At 46.2% G+C, this 17,377-nt stretch overlaps 1 protein-coding gene across 1 annotated transcript; it reads left to right on the forward strand.

Moving 5' to 3' along the window:
* The first annotated feature begins 5,666 nt into the window (after positions 1-5,666).
* Mlana (melan-A) lies at positions 5,667-17,377 on the forward strand. Its single transcript, XM_028895330.2, has 5 exons — positions 5,667-5,736; positions 7,809-7,904; positions 12,258-12,354; positions 15,322-15,450; positions 16,891-17,377. The coding sequence occupies exons 2-5, from the start codon at positions 7,834-7,836 to the stop codon at positions 16,957-16,959; spliced, it is 366 nt and encodes a 121-aa protein (XP_028751163.2). The 5' UTR covers positions 5,667-5,736; positions 7,809-7,833; the 3' UTR covers positions 16,960-17,377.

Genomic DNA, 17,377 nt, shown 5'->3' on the forward strand with positions numbered 1-17,377 from the left:
TTGTAGAGTCCCCCTGGGCACAAACATTGGGCTCCTTAGCTCAGAACCGCAGCTCTCTTTGTAGATCAACTATCACCACTAGCTGGATCACCAGACGTAACTCCAAGGTTTAGACAGAAGTTACTGCATCCAGATGTGAAGATACCGGAGGTCCGCATCCCTCCCAACTTTTATACAAATCTCCTGACGCAAACTGGTTGGGGTGCGTGGACCTGTCTATAGTTGCAGCCCTTGGCAAAGAGGCAGAGGTTCAGTTCATCATTTTCTATACTTAGTGAACTAAAGGCCAACTCCGGCTATGTGAAACCCTGTCTCAAAAAATTATAAAAAAAGGGCAGGGTGCGGGGAGCTGGAGAGATAGCTTAGCAGTCTCTGAGCTCTGGTAGAGCTCTGAGCACTCTGCCAGAGGACCTGGATTCCATTCCTAGTACCCACATAATGGCTCACACCCATCTGCAACTCCAGTTCCAGGGGACGCAACACCCTCTTCTGGTCTCCTTGGGCACCAGGCACACTTGTGGCTCACCTACATTCACCCAGACAAAACACCTATACTCTAAAATAAGACTTTAAAAAACATTATTTTTTTTTTAGTTTTTGGTTTTTAATATAACGTTTTTAATTTTAATATAACATGGCTGAATTCTTTGAAAATTTCAATCATGCAGACAATGTATTCCTATCCCCCTACTCTTCCTAGATCCCCCCACTTCCTTTTACCAACTTTATATCCCTTTTCCTCGTCATTTCTTTTCACTGAAAATGGATTTTTCATACACTATATCCTAATTGCAATTTCCCCTCTGTCTACTCCACCCAGTGCCTCCCTTCTTCCCCTCCGCTCCAGACCCACTCCTTTTCTGTCTCTCATTAGAAAAGAACAGGCTTCTAAGAGATAACAGCCACACATGACAACATAAAGTGTAATAAGATAAAAGAAAAGCCGTCACATCAAAGTTGGACAAGGCAAACCAACAGACCCTCAAGAGAAGGAAAAGAAAGAGTCCTAAGAGCAGGCACAAGAAACAGAGACCCACTTGTTCTCATGCTCAGGAGTCCCATCAAAATACTAAGCAATAGCTATAATGTATACACAGCAGAGGACACAGTACAAGCCCATGCTGGCCCCATGCTTGCTGCTGCAGCCCATGAGCTCATGTGAGCCTTGCTTAGTTGATTCAGAGGGCCTTGTTCTCCTGACATCCTCCAGCCCCTGTGGCCCTTACAATCTTTCTGTCTCTTCTTCTTTGGGGTTCCCTGAGCTTTGAGGGAAGGAATTTGATGGAGACCTTCTACTAGATTTTCTTTTCATGTAGTGCCTGGCTTTGGGTCTTGCTGCAGCCCGCAGGAATATCATAAGAACTCAGCTGGTTATGGCAAAGTCACTACCTGGAGGAATCAGGGAATTCCTCCAGAGGAAGCCAAATTCCAAGGAGTTTTTGTGTTACTTGGCTTGTTATATATCAGCTGCATTCTGTTATGAAAATCATGTGTGCCTTCATAGTTTTCCCAGTTGACTTTTCCCTAAGAAGGGCTAACAGTGTGTACTGATCACTCTCTGGACATACACATTCCAGGTGTTTGGAGAACAGCTTCAGGAAAGGCTTTCTCTGGAATCAGATATCTCCCCTAGCCACTTTCAAGGACTAAAGGAGACATCAGGTGGTCACCCAACTTCCGAGGACTAACAGTGATAACAATCCACAGGCGAGTCTCCTGACTTAAGGTAAATTCCACAAGGGGACACCGCCTAGGTCAGGTAGACATTAAGTAATAGCTTTACACAATTTAGCTCAGACCCCTCCTTTCTTACAGCCTTACTAACTTTATAGACCTCTAACTACTTACCTAACCACTTCTAGGAATATTTAGATAACATTCTGCGCTAACAGCTATGCTCAGCCAGAACCCAGTTCATCCTCCCTGTAATTACCATCATTGGCAGCATCCGGCCAGGTCCATCCCCAGACAGAGCAAAGTACCTTACCAGAGATACTTCTATACTCTCTAAGAACAGACTTAAGCATCCAGGCTACCTGTTTGAGAAGGCCTGGTGGATGTGCTAATTAAGCTTAACTTCCTCCTTTCCCAAATCTTATCTCCAGTTCCAGATCTCCCTTTAGCTATCACCAGAGGCATCTAGCTGTACACAGGTTGCCTAGAGACTGAGCACACTTTTCCCCACCCTGCAGAAAAACGGCAGACAGCTTGGACAGATAGGAGCCACAGGAAAAAAGAAGACAGTTTTATTTTCTCCCATTGACCTAGCAACTTATACATTTTTAACATCTTTTACCAAACACATTTAAGATTATAGTTGTGCGCATAAGATCCCTCTTCTTAGATATTACCAGTATTTAGCCTTTAGTTAATTCATTAGTCACTTCCCCTTTGGGTCGCAAATGGTAATTAACAACTAGTGCCCCTCTTTGTAATTCTTATCAACCCTCCATTTGATCCTGATAGCAGAGAATCACTGCCCGAGGAAGTTCAGGCTGAATGTCCTGGGTGGAGGGGAGGATTGTGATTTTGGGGAGATATATAACTGTAAAGCAGAGGACAGAGGAGAAGGAAAAAGAGAATGGAAGAACTAAATGGGTAAGAACTTGAGAGGAACGAACTGAGATGGGGAAGAACTAGATTGAAGGGCTAGAAGAGAGGACAAGAGGAACGAGATGGAAGATGAGGAAGAGCCAGATGGGGAAGAACAAGATGAGAAAGAGCCAGATAAGAGAGAAGGAGATGGGAGAGGAGCTGATAGGGGAAAGAACTAGATAGATGAGAACCTAGAGGGGACAGTAGACAAATATAGAGAAATCGGGCAAGGAAGGAGCTAGACATGAGAGCAGAATAGAAGCTGTGTAGAGAGAGAACTATCACAGAATAATAATAAAGTGTATGAACTAAGGAGTTTCGTGTACATATATTCATTTCTTTTCTTCAAAGATTAATTATCAGCTGGTTGTAGATTCTTCCCAGACCCTGGGAGGGGACTATCGAGGGGCTGGACTCCCATAGTCCCCGATAGGGTCTCTGCATCTCTTCCCATCTGCTGCCAGAGGAAGCCTCTCTGATGGTGACTGGATAGAGCACTGATAGGAGTCATTTTAATGAATTTTTTCTTCTTTTTTCAGACACCAGTTGTGTTTTGTTTTACCCCAGGCCTCTCAGCTACCTAGTTTCTAGATCTTGGTCACTCATGCAGTGTTGGGTATCGGTTTCGTCTCATGGGGTGGGCTTCAGGTCCAATCAGACAGTGACGCTGCTCCCACAAGTTCTGTGCTACTGTTGCCCAGGATATCTTATGGGCAGGACAGACTGTAGGTCTTTAAAAATCTACTGACCCACCCGATTCTGGGCCAGCTCATGCTCTGGTTCTGCCTCAGTGCCTTTGCACTGTTGCTCTACCTGAGAAGATTTTCCTCCTCGTTTTCCTTTCTTTTCTTTCTTTCTTCTTTTTTTTAAAACATGGCCAGGGATTGAATCCAGGGCCCCATAATTGCTCTGCCACAGAGCCACACCCTGAATGCCCTCATGAAAAGCACAGCCTTCTCCCTGCTGCCGTTTAGTTCTTAGTTAACAACGCCTGTCCTTTGCAGAAAAGTATAGATGGACTTTTCTGTTCTACTAGCTGCTCCCCAAATAACCACACAAAGATTTAGTATTATTATAAACGCTCAGCCGATAGCTTAGGCTTGTTTTTAGATAGCTGTTATAACTTGGATTAACCCACTTCTATGAATCTATGTGCTGCCCTGAGGCTCATTTACCTCATGTACGTACCTCTCATCCTGCTCTCTCTGCATCTCATGGCAACTCCTCAGACTATGCCCTTCTTCCCGGCATCCTCCTAATCTGGCTCTCCTGCCCAATCTCTTCCTGCCTAGCTATTGGCCAGTCATTATTATTAATTATTATTAGCCATTGAGCGTAATATACAGGTAGTGTACAAAGATTGTTCCACAGCAGAAAGGCTCCCCCTAGGATCAACTCTCTTCTTTCTCTGTCATGCTTGTCCCTTGCTAACTCTAGTGACAGTCACTAAGTTTCCAGCGGGCTCATATTACCCTCACACAAAGCAAGCTTCATACCCCAGCATGGAGACTAGAATCATAGGCTCTGAGATGATACGGCCGTCAGATGCGAGGGGAAGGAATCTTTGCGGTCAGTTCCCCCAAGTCCTAGCTGATGGAGACTCTCGTACTCCTCAGTCTGGGGTGGGTTTGTCTGTCTATGACGGTTAGGGAGGGCCAGTTAGCAAAGGTGACCACTGTACCATTGCTACAGACTGGATTTTGATGGTGAGTAGAATTATCTCTAGTTTAGTGGGAGTCTAAGTAGGTCCACGTTGAAAAGGAAGAGTTCAACTGTCTCTTGCAAGTGCACAGAAACTCACAATCCTCAGTGGACAGTTAACCCAGGGCCACCACAGACAACGAGGACATGGACTGCTGGGACTTGCTTTTCAGACCTCAGCCTACCAACTCTTCAATTCTTTGGGGTGGAAGTCGGGCACCCAGTTAAACTTGGGCTTCAGATAAACTTTACACATATTTGGAAGCAGGTCTCACTATATAGCCCAAGCTGGCCTTGAACTTGTGATCTTCTTACTTCAATGACCCAAAGGGCTATTACTGTAGGCATGAGCCACCATGCCTTGCTCAAAAAATAGAATTCTTTACTGTGACTTTATCCCAACAACATGTGAGACATTTAAACAATTTTTGATATTTTTTTAAATAACATTTTATTAAAATTTACGCCGGGCGGTGGTGGCGCACGCCTTTAATCCCAGCACTCGGGAAGCAGAGTCAGGCGGATCTCTGTGAGTTCGAGGCCAGCCTGGGCTACCAAGTGAGTTCCAGCAAAGGCGCAAAGCTACACAGAGAAACCCTGTCTCGAAAAACAAAAAAAAAAAAAAAAAAAAAAAAAATTTCATATATTTTGATCATATTCTTCTGCACCTCCTCCTGGACTCACCCTCCCACTCTTACCTCCCTACCCACCCAAATTTGAGTTCTCCTCCCCGTCTTCCTCCTCATCTTTACCTATGGAGTACAGTTTGGGTTGCCCAACTACTCTTGGGAGTGGACTCTGCCCTAGAGTGTGGTCACTCTATCAGGGTCAACACCATTAATGGAATCTCACGCTCTCTCTCCTGCAGCTATCAAATGCTCGGCTGGTGGTGAGCTTTGTCTGATGTGAGTAGGTCTGCAAGGGCAGAGTGTGACATGCAAGTTGCATTTAGGGCTGAGCACTCCATGACTGAGGCATTTTTAGAGTAAGGGAAAAAAAAAGATTACATTAGATGTATGACAAGAATACTTGTTTATGTGAAATAGAATACTTGTTTATGTGAAATAGAATACTTGTTTATGTGAAATGCAAGTTTACCTGGACACCCACTAGGCAACTTAAAAATGAATGGCTTCCATGGGGTAAAGTGTTGGGACTGGGGAAACACAGACCACCAAAAACTGTGTGTGTGTGTGTGTGTGTGTGTGTGTGTGTGTGTGTGTGTGTTTTCCCTAAAGGGTAGAATGAAGTTAGTTTCTTTCATGCCAAATAAGGAATCACAGACAACCCGTTAGGAATCTAAACTCATGACTATCATGAGACTCAAGATCAAGAATGAAAAAAAAAAATTTTTTTTTTTTTTTAGATTAATAGCCAGAGAAGCCGTCTTCACACACACAGCCAGTCAGTCAGCGCGCAAAGGACCGTCTCCTCAAGAAGGTAAGAGCTCTGGCTTCTTTCAGAACAGGGCTTGGGGACTCCTTTGTCCCCCCTCAGGGCTTTTTTTGAATCTCAAGTGTCAGCAGAATTCCCCTCTCCCTGTCCCTGTTTGTAATTGTCTCACTTCTGGAGTCCACAGTCTCTTAGATTCCCTCTCAGTCCTCCAAGGTTGCCAAGATTGGCGACATGGAGGGGAGGGATTGTTGCTGGTGACAGGGACTCCTTTGCTCTAGATGTAGTCATAGTCTGTCACCCAAAGGGACTTCTGCTGGCTTGAGTGGGTGAGGAGCACTTGTCCTGTAACTGTTTGCCAAGGCTCTGAGCTTGAGGTAGATGCACACAAAAAACAATGAATGCGGAATTAATTGGCCCTCTTGTCTGTCAACACAGGCGTCACCCCTCTTCTACCCACCTGAGATAACCCGTGAGATCAACTGTAATTTCTTCTTTATACCTGGGAGGGGCAAATGACATGCAAAATGCCCCTGTGGAAAGGAGTCACAGGGTAATAAAGGAAGTCCTGATTTTGCTCTTCCATAATCCCTGTTCTTCAAAAATGGAGCTAATTAATGTAATTCCATGGGGATAGGCCTTAAAAATGTATAAAAACCATTTTAAAAAAACCACCCCACAATAATAGCAAGGAGTGAAGCTCTCATTATTGCTTTTTTAATGAGCTCACTTTAATTATGACCAATGGAGTCTATGAGATTTTTTGTTGTTATTCATTTATACACATTTTAGGGTTTGTTGCTGTGTGTGTGTGTGTGTGTGTGTGTGTGTGTGTGTGTGTGTGTTGGGTGTGGTGGCACACACCTTTAATTAACTCTAGCACTTGGACAGCAGAGGAAACAGATCTTTATGAGCTCAAGGGCAGTCTAGTCTACATTTTGAGTTCTAAGACAGCCAGGGCAGCACAGTGAGACTCAGTCTAAAAAACAAAACAAAACAAAACAAAGAAGTTTTTAATTCCTAGGCATGAGACCTGGATAGATAGAAACAGAAATTGAATTGAATGGGAGGAGAAACAAAGTACTAGATGAAATGAGGTTTCCTTTCACTGGTTTGTCTTGGGTGATTTGTACTTAGCCAAAAAGACCGGGTTCCCTCGTTGGAAAGTGGGTTTGGAAGATGTTCTGTCACTGCTGCACACACCCTGGCCAGCCTCGGGGTGCAGTGCTCTGGGAAACACACCTCACTGAGGGCTGGAACCTTCTGCTTGGCTAGAGATTGATGACGGTGGTGATTTTGGAGAAAAATAATGCATCTTCTTTTCTTTTTCTTTTTGTTGTTTGTTTGTTTTTTGAGACAGGGTTTCTGTGTGTAGCAGCCCTGGCTGTCCTGGTACTAACTCTGTAGACCAGGCTGGCCTCGAACTCACAGAGATCCTCCTGCCTCAGCCTCCTGAGTGCTGGGATTGAAGGTGTGCTGCCACCACTGTCTAGCTTCTTTTATTTCTTTTAAAATTTATTATTATACAATGTGTGTGTGTGTGTGTGTGTGTGTGTGTGAGAGAGAGAGAGAGAGAGAGAGAGAGAGAGAGAGAGAGAGAGAGAGAGAGAGAGAGAGAGAGAGGCAGAGGGGCAGTAGGGCTCAAAAGACCCTGTCATGGAGTCATCTTCTACCTTTACCTGGGGTTCTGGGGATCACACTCAGGTTGCCAGACTCGTGTAGCAAACATCTTTACACACTGAATCATCCCTCCAGAACCACCTCTTGTTCTATTAACTGCTGCCCTAGGCCAGTAAAGAGAAAGAACAAATAAAAACCTCCCTGATTTTATCATAGAGTCAAACTGAAGGCCGGAGAGACACACTCTCCCATGATAACTCCGTTTTAATTGCTGTTTCATTCATAGTTTCTTCTTAGACCTTTCCAGTAATTAAAAGGCGTCTGAAACCTGAGCTATTTCTAAACTTCTTGGAATTAGTGAGAGGAGGTATGAATCCCCACAGGGAGGACTTAGAGGATGTGCTAGCTGACACCCATCCTGGGGACACTCCCTGTGTGTCTGAGAGATGCTTGAGGGTGTTTTGGATACACTGAACCATGTCCACACGCCCTTCCTTTAGGTGTTCTGTGCTCTGAGTCCACACAATGCCACAGGAAGAAGCTCACTTCGGTTACCCCAGGAAGGGCCACAGCCACTCTTACGTCACCGCTGAAGAGTAAGTTAAAAAGCAGACCTTCTGGGTTTCCAGTTTGCCATTCGTGGATCAAACCTGCTGACTTCCACCCACACATGCCAACCACTGCCACCGGGGGAGACCTGGTGGCCCTAGAATGCTCTCACTCACACTTCTCTGGGGCCAAACGGAGGGGAGCTAAAAGTGAGAAAAGTTAGAAACTCCTATTCTTGTCTGCATTCTCGGGCCTTGGTTGTTGGTTCTCAAATTGGGAAACATCTGTCCAGAACCCAACACCTGCTTCCTTAAGCCTATCCCATCAGCTCCTCTCAGGACTCCTGTGGGAACTTTGTAGACAGAATAGCATTAAGTTGCTAAAGAGCCAGTGTGGCCTCCATGGGACTGGACTAGGCCCTCTGCATAGGCGAGGCAGTTGTCTGGCTTGGACTGTTTAAGGGACCTCCTGGCAGTGGGATCAGGATTCATCCCTGGTGCATGAGCTGGCTTTCTGGAGCCCACTACCTATGGTGGGACACCTTGCACAGCCTTCGTGCAGGAGGAGGGGCTTGGACCTCCTTCAACTGAATGTACCAGGCTCTGCTGACTCCCCATGGGAGGCCTTGCCTTTGAGAGGTGGGAATGGGGTGTGGGTTGGGGAGGAAGGCTGGGGGGTAAGGGGTAAGGAGAGGGAGATGTGTGGTAAATGAATAGAAAATTTCTTAATAAAAAAAAAAAGAAAAAAATTCACACCCACACCCACATTAAAAAAAAAAAAAAAAAAAAGAGCCACTGTGGATAAGGGGCATGTGTGCGGGTCTCAGCCTGCATGCAGACTTCAGTCTGAAGATGGTGGTCATGACTTTTCCACGATAATGCCATCCTACAGAAAGATATTTGGACTTCTGAGTTAATTAACAATAAGTATTTATGTGATTACTACTTCTAAGAACTAAGTACATGGTTCAGAGATACTGTTCTATATCTCTGAAAAGGGCCAGAGTCCAGCGGGAGAGTTAGGCAGGGACTAACTCCAGCATTTGTGAGTGTCCTTAGGGGAACACCAGACATACTCCACAGGTGCTAGGAATGGGAAGGGTGTGGTCGGAGGTGAACCCAAGCTGGGAGTCCAGCCAGGCTTTGATTTAGACCAGTGGTTCTTAACCATCCTAATGCTGAGACCCTTTAATACAGTTCCTCATGTGGTGACCCCCAACCATAAAATTATTTCACTGCTAATTCATAACTATAGTTTTGCTACTGTTATGAATCATAATATAAATATCTGATTTGTAGGGTATCTGATATTTGACCCCTGTGAAATGGTCTTTCGATCTGGGGGTCGAAACCCACAGGTAGAGAACTGCTGATTTAGACCATCTTTATGTCGTCTGTTCAGAGCACGTGCAGATCTGCTCCACTTGTAGAAAGAGCTTCTGGAAAATCTCACATAAACTACACAGAGTCAAACGGCAAACAAGGTACAGACTCCATCAACGGAGTCTAGCTAGGAGAATTTCCCAGTGGATTTTCCACGCCATGGCATCGCCAGCGGGGAGGTGGGAGTGGTGACGCAGTCTAGCAAATTGTCTCAACAGTATATGGCCAATTGTCTCCGTACTCATCCATACTGCATATGGATGAGCCCACTTAAACTGTATTCTTCTTAAACTAGAATTTTATTATCTCCCATTTAGTAGTCTGGGAGCCCTAACCAATCAGTTCCCTTCTTGCTTGCTGTCACCCCTGGACATTGCCTCTGTCTAAGTGAGGATGGGATGACATCATCTTTGTGTTCCCCAACAGAACTAAGAAACCCAGGGAAGGCTGGGGCCATTGTTCCCACTGCACTCAGCCCTCTCTCTATGCTGCACATCATGACACCATGTCTGCCTGCCGTGTTGGATGCGGGAAAAGGCTCAGAGAAACCAGGGGATGTGCAGCAGGACGTGGTGATGTTGGGATTCAAGTACAGCTCTGCTTGCCCACGAAGCACTAAGCTGGTAGGCTAACAAAGGCAAATATTTGCACAATCCCTTTCAAAGAGAGGAGAGGCCAGAGATCAGTATCTCCAACTGCCAAGCTGAAAGCTGGAGGCAGGCGTTGTGGGCTCCGTAGGCTGAAAGCTGAGTCAGCCTTTGTGGTGGGCAGCCATCATTCCCACCCAGCGAAGCTGGTAAAGCGGCACCCCCAGCCAATGCAGAATTACTCTCCGGGTCTAGAAAGGAAGATGGATGACAGCAACTCATTTCACCTTCAGCGCGAGGAACTGGTGGGGGCCTCGAGGAGACAAAGCCACAGAAGTGACACTGGGCAGCCCAAACCGCAGGATGCTGCCTCTGCCGCTGGGGCGGAGGGGACAAGTGGAAAGGCAGTTGGAACCTAAAATGGAGGGGAGCGATCCCACAGAATGGGGCCCACATGACGGAAGGGGATTCTGTCGGCTGGTTCCCGTGTGCTCAGGTGTCTGGCCAGTGGGGCACTGGTCAGCTGGGAGTGGCAGGGAGCGAGCTGGCGACTGAGCTGACTAGCAGTGTGAAGAGCTGCTATGGGTGATGCCTGAACAGAGCAGGAAGCCAACTGTCGTGGAGACTCTTCTTGGACACTCTGCAGAGGCCCACGGGCAAAGCAGAAGTAGGGTTGGGAGAGTCCAGAGCCAGCATCCAGAGCAGGGCATAGGAAGGTGGGTTTGGAGTTGGGGACAACAGCTTATCAAGAGCACCTGGGACTTCTTCTTAGCATCGTGTTAAGTAACCCCTTCACTGGAGGCTCATGCTTTCTTACATCCTGACCAAAGTGCTTATGCAGGGTCAGGAGAGTACTATGGTGTCTTCCAAGAGCACAGAGAGGTCCCGGGTTCCAGCACAGAAGAAAAACACCCACTCAATCTGCATATATGGATGCCATCATGTCCATTGACATCACCAGAGGCCCCAGCACAGGGCAGTGACACTTTTAACTTCAGTCCTTGAAGGAGGGAACCACAGAGTACCCGAAACATCATGGAGCATGATTTTGTGCAGGGTAGTGAAAGAGACCAGGCAAGAACACGAGAGAATCACCGCACAAGGCCACCAACATCAGGACCCCACTCATCTCGCTGTCTGTTTGAACGGGAGGGTCAGACACAGGGGTAGCAGAGGCCACTGCAGTGAAGCAATACATCTCCGAGGTGCTTGGAGGATAGTTCTCCTCCTTTGAAATCTGCCAAAGGTATAATGAGGAAGAACGATATGACGTGAATCCCCATAGCCAGTCAAAAAGGGCTACCCACCTGCTGACCGTTAGCTCTCTCTGACGCCCCAGTAGACAGGGGTTCTTACACACTTGAGTGGCTAAATGCAGATTCCTAGGTGCTGCCTTCAAGAGGAATCAGTTTAGGTCAGGCGTGGAGGCCCCAGGATCTGAGCTTCAATTGCACCTCAGGTGACTGCTGCCAGTGTCCGAGTGACTGAGGAGCCTGCTAGGTTGGGCAGCGGCTCCCTGTGGCGCGTCTGGCATTCTTTGATGTTTTATGCTTTCAGTCACTGGTGTGTGTGTGTTTTAAGCACAACGTGACTGGGCATAAGAAGCTGGAACAGAGCTCTGTCTGTGTCAAGATGCTCAAAGAGCGAGCAGAGGGTGAAGCGAGGTGCATGCTGGGAATTGTGTCAGCTGCCTTCAATCATAAGAGCCATGCCTTGTGACAGCATCATCTTAGATGGATTTTTTTTTTCCAGGAAAGCACTGGACAGTGGACCTAGGTCTGGTCTGAATCCTAGAGCTTCCTTGATGGCTGTCCAGTACCACTTACTCTGCTCATTCTGCCATGCGCTGGCTGTGCAGCCTTGAGCATTTTGACAGCCTGATGTCAGCTGTAAAGTGAGCTCTCCCTAGCTCAGAGGATTACTGTGAAAAAAAAATGGACAAGGGGGATGGGTAGCACAGCACCTGGCCGGAATGGTGTCAGAGGCGGTTCTGATGCCCGGGACCTCTGAATTTATTTCTTCCAGTGTGATATGGAGATAATGATTGGTTCCTTGCTGCAGAATTAGGACCCTGGCTCATAGTCAGTGTTCATTTCTACTTCTATTTTCTGGATTGGGTTGGGGGGAAAATGCTTTAAAAGAGCTGTGTTGAGAAGTAAAGGTTAATCTATTTTGGTAAATATGCTGTCCACATAAGGGTCAGGTGCCAGGACACCCCTTAATCTTGGGGCTTGGGTGTTCCTAAACTAGGCCCTGTCCTTAGATATTGGAGCTGGAGGTCTGGTCAGATGCCCTTTGTAGAAAATGGCAAACTATCTGGAGACCAGAAGATGCTTTTCTGGACCACGAAGGGGAAGAAGGTTGGTTGTTTCATTGCAATCTGGAATGATGTTTCTGAGCTGCGTTGGACGTTGTCTATCTCTTGGCCCAGGGCTGCGGGGATTGGCATCCTGACTGTGGTCCTGGGAATTGCTCTGCTCATCGGCTGCTGGTATTGTAGAAGACGAAGTGGATACCGAACCTTGACGGTGAGTGTGGTCCCCTGCAGGGTCCCATCTTCCTCTGAACTTCTGGGGATGCCATGCATGCGTGTGCATGTATATGCACATGCCAGGGTATGGGTGTGGAGGCTAGAAGAGACAACTTTTGGGAGCTGGTTTTCTCCTTCCATCATGTGGGGCTTGGGAGCAAACTCAGCTTGTCAGCCTGGGTGGCAAACGTTCTCCTCTGCTGAGCTGTATCCCTGCCGAATTCCAAGTTCTCCTGACTCTGTCATACTAACTCTGTCATACCAGGGTATCCAAGGTCTTCCTGAGGATGATCACATCAGCATCATCCTCCCTGCAGCATCAGGGGCACCACGAAATAGTCCCTTCATCCATTTATCTGTCTATTGGTCCTGTAAAGATCACGTGCAAACTTGTCATAACGCTAACATTAGAAGGGGGCCTTGAAAACCTGAACGTTTGTGTAGGTTCCAAAATAAGTCTGGGCTTTTTGAGGCCAGCCAGGCACAGCAAGAAAGGGAAATTTACACTTGATCTCAAAGGAGAACCAAGTGTTACATAGTAAAAACAAATCTTCAAAAACAAAAGCCACTGGGTGGGAGAGATGGCTCAGCTGTTAAGTGCACTGTCTGCTCTTCCAGGGGACCCAGGTTCGGTTCCCAGCATGGTGGTTCACAGCACTCCGTAACTGCAGGCCTAGGGGATCTGTTAAGCTCTTCGGGCCTCTGCAGGAACCAGGTATGCACATGGTGATGCACAGACATACGTTCTGGCAAGATACCCATACACATAAATTAAATAAGTAAAATAACAAATTAAAGCCACTAGCTAGGGATGGTAGTAACTTCAGCACTTTGGAAGGCTGAGGCAGGAGGACAGAGTTCAGGCCACCACAGGTGAACAGGAAAAACATGTTTAAAAAATAATAATAATAAAGCACCCCTCCCAATCCTCAAGCAGGCTTTCAAACACATCACTTCAAAGTTAGATTGTCATAGAATCATCAATATACATTGTCCTAGAAACAGCGAAACCATACCAAAACACAAAGCCCTGAAGTCAGGGGGCTGAAATATGGCAAAGTGGACTGAAACTTTCAGGAGTGTCAACCCTCTGTGATTCTGACCCACACTTCACAAGGCTGCAGAAAACCTCTCAGGAGGAAGGGAAACCCTAACAAAAGCCCACCAGTACCTGCCCAGGCTGCCTTCCTGGCATGGCCACACCCCCCAGTCCCCAGGCTTGTATTATACTCCCATTTCTTTTCTTTCTTTCTTCCTTTCTTTTTCTTGAGACAGGGTTTCTTTATGTAACAGCCTTGGCTGCTGGATCTCACTCTGTAGACCGGGCTGGCCTCGAACTCAGAGATCCGCCTGCCTCTGCCTCCCGCGTGCTGGGACTAAAGGTGTGCGCCACCACCGCCCGGCTACACTTGCATTTCTTGAGTGCCTGCTATCTATGGCCTTGCAGCTGAAAAGTTTCTTTTCCAGGAAACCAGGTGGCACCTGTGTCTCTTTCTCTACTTGCCCTTCTTAGCTGAGGGTCTAGAACGTAAACCAAAGAGACAAGGCTCATTGGGACCCGCACATCACCAAGCAGAGTCCCCTAGTGAGTTCACACTAAAGTGTGGATAAGAAGACTCCAAACAAACTGCAGGAAAAACGAGATTGCCCTAAGCCTAGAACTCCTGTCCACAGGGTAGTGCCACTGTCCACGCTGAGGAGGGGAGGGACTTCACTTTCGGCCCGCTGACTCCACCTGTGCACCTATGGCATGGAGTGATGACATTATCTTGCAATTGGTTATTTACTGTTTGGTCCCCTGACTCAACTGTCACATAAAAGTCACTAGGTTGAAGGGCATCAAGATTTGGCTTCATTGTCCACCCCGGATTTGCTTGGTGACCTTAGATTAATTTTTCCAAACCTCGTTGGTCCTACTCTACACCTAGTCACGACAAAAAACATGAAGAAAAAAATGTTTCTTAGTTTTTACTTCACACATCTTCATCTTTTACATTTATTTTTTATCTTAAATTATATGTATGTGTGTGTCTATTTGTGGGTATGTGCATGAGAAGTACCTGTGTCTGTAGAGGCCAGAAGAGGGTCTCCCTGGGCTTGGAGCTACAGACAGCTGTGAGCCACCAAATGTAGGTACAGGGAATTGAACGTAGGCCCTTAACAAGAGTAGTAAATGCTTCTAACTGCTCTCTCTCTCTCTCTCTCTCTCTCTCTCTCTCTCTCTCTCTCTCTCTCTCTCTCCCTCCCTCCCTCCCTCGTCTCGTCTCTCTGTCTCTCGTCTCTCATCTCTCTCTCTCCTGTCTCGTCTCTCTGTCTCTCGTCTCTCTGTCTCTCGTCTCTCCTCTTCTCTCTCTCCGTCTCTCCTCTCTCTCTCTCTCTCTCTCTCTCTCTCTCTCTCTCTCTCTCTCCCCCCTCCATTTTGATGTATATAATGTTTGCCTACATGAATCAAAGAGCACCACATGCATGCAGTCCCCCACAAGGAGGGGGACATTGGATTCCCTGGAACTGGAGTGATGGATGGTAGTGAACCATCATGCCAGTGCTGGGAACAGAACCTGCGTCCTTTGCAAGAAAAGCAAATGCTCCTAACCACTGAGCCATCTCTCTAGCCCCATCTCCTTATTTTTGAAGTACAATTTCATAAATTGTTCATTTTGTAGACTCAGACTTCCCTTTCTCTTCAAAACTCCCCAGTGAGGGACAGCTGGTGCCAGGCACTGCCTTGGCACTGTCTTTAGTTGGCTCCAACAACTCTGAGAAGTGGGTTTAACCATCCTGCTACTACAGATCTAACAAGTGGAATTCACAGAGAAAGGGAGTGGCCTGAGGACCCAGAGCAAGTGAGTGGCAGCAGCTAGCTTAAAGCCCATTTTAAAACCTGGTCCTTTTCTCTTTCCTTTAAGGGACTCAGTTCTTTTTTTTGTTTTTTAAACCACTCATTCTTCATGACTTTATATTTCAGGAAAAAAGGCTACATGCTGGTACTCAAAGTATCCTGAAGGGAAGATGCCCGAGGGAACAATGCTCATGTGATGGTCTTGGTCATCAGGACAGCCCACTGGCTTTTCAAGAGAAAACTCATCAGCCTGTGGTAGGTGGAGATTGTGCATCCAGGCATTTCCATGCCAGCTGCTTTCAGCTCAAATGAACAAAGTGATTTCCACTGAAAAGGCAAGGCGAATATACTGAATGTCACTCAACTCTTAACTGACTGACAAGGGTCAAAATTAGGGCTGGGACCGTAGCTCATGGTGGAGCACTTTGCCTTGCACGCACGAGGGCCTGGATTCAATCCATACGACTGCCCCTCCTCCAGAAAGGTCAAAGTGATCATTTTTGGTTTGTATATTCTATAATAAAAGTAAACAAAATGGGAAGTAGGTTTTCTTAAGTTGTATCTTCTTATATTTAGATTTCACAGTCAATAATGAGAGCCCTACATGTAAGAGCCACAGCATTTTCTTCTATAAAACTGAGCCACCACCACATGTATTAATCACTTGAAACAGTAGTTTGAAAGTAGTTTTGTGACATATATTCAGAGACAGAACACGTGAAAAGACTACTGACCTATTGATTTCATGTTGAAATGACTGTAGTTTGACCACCGTAAGTATTTTATCTGATTCACCTGCTTTCTGCAGGTGAAGCTATTAGGAATTTAAGTTCCGCCTGTGACTTGCATGCATTTGTGTTCTAGAGCAGTGGTGCCCATTAGGAATAGCAGAGTAATGGACACTGACTATTGACTCAGATAACTGTGTTTGATTCTTAGCCCCATGACTATTTGTGACCTAGGGCAAGTGACTTTCCTATGCCTCATTTTCCACTTGACAACATCTCCTAGAATTGTGAGCATTAACTGAGTGATTGACACGTTTGTGCTCAGCTGGTAGATAAATGTGTCTCTCCAACCTCCATGGCATTGTCTTTGGATGATGTCCATCACTGAGCTGCCCCTCCCCACAGGCCTAAATATGCCTTTAGACACAACTAACAGGGAAATATGTGGTGAAGACTGCAGGTTTGTTGAGTGCCACACAGGGTTCAAGAATTCATGGGTGGGCGAGTTGCTTCAATGGATACCTGCTGCCAAACCAGACAACTTTAAGATTGATCCCTGGGACCCACCTTGTAACAAGAGAGAGTCCATTCCCCCAAATTATCCTCTAACGCCCACATGTGTGCTGTGGTACAGGCGCTGCCCCTATAAACAAAATAAGTGACTAACTAACTAACTAACTAAATGTTCTTTAGTTAGGACTTGGAAACTCTGACATGAGCAATCTGGGCATAAATACACTTTCAGGTTTTGGGAAGCCTCTATTTTCATTTTCCCTTCCTGCCAACGTTTCAACATATGCATTTGTGAAATTTAACAATTATCCCATTGGACAAAAAAATATGTATGAACAAACATTTAGGAACTTCAGTCCAGAGCAAAGGATAAACGTGATGCAAACGGTTGCCTCCTCTGTCCCCAGAACACAAACACTGCTGCCAAGTCACTCTCCCCTCTTCATCCTCACAGGTTCCCAACGCTCCACCTGCCTATGAGAAGCTCTCTTCAGACCGGTCACCACCACCATATGCACCCTGAGCGCCAGCAAGGGGCTAAGAATGCTGAGATGATTTCCCTCACACTTTCGCTTTAAAGCTGGTAGACACCCGTGCTTTTCTTTAGAATGCTACATAATGTGCGTCTCTACTAACAGGCCAGTGTTACATTCTTGTTAGGTCAACCAGAGAAATAGTGAGGAATGGTGAGAAATATGAACCTGGGAAACACTTTAATAAACATTTTGATGCATATTATCTGTCCCAGAAGTAATACTATTAAATCATCATCATCATCATCATCATCATCATCATCATCATCATCATCGTCATCATCATTTTGAGGGGTAAAACTCACATGGATGACCTGGGAGCACCTGATTTCTTTGGGAAGAAAAGATTTTTTTAACTTTAGTTATTCTTTGTGTCTTTCACATCATGCATCTCAATCCCATTCATTT

Source organism: Peromyscus leucopus, chromosome 1 (genome assembly GCF_004664715.2).
Source record: "Peromyscus leucopus breed LL Stock chromosome 1, UCI_PerLeu_2.1, whole genome shotgun sequence".
NCBI classification, from domain to species: Eukaryota; Metazoa; Chordata; class Mammalia; order Rodentia; family Cricetidae; genus Peromyscus; species Peromyscus leucopus.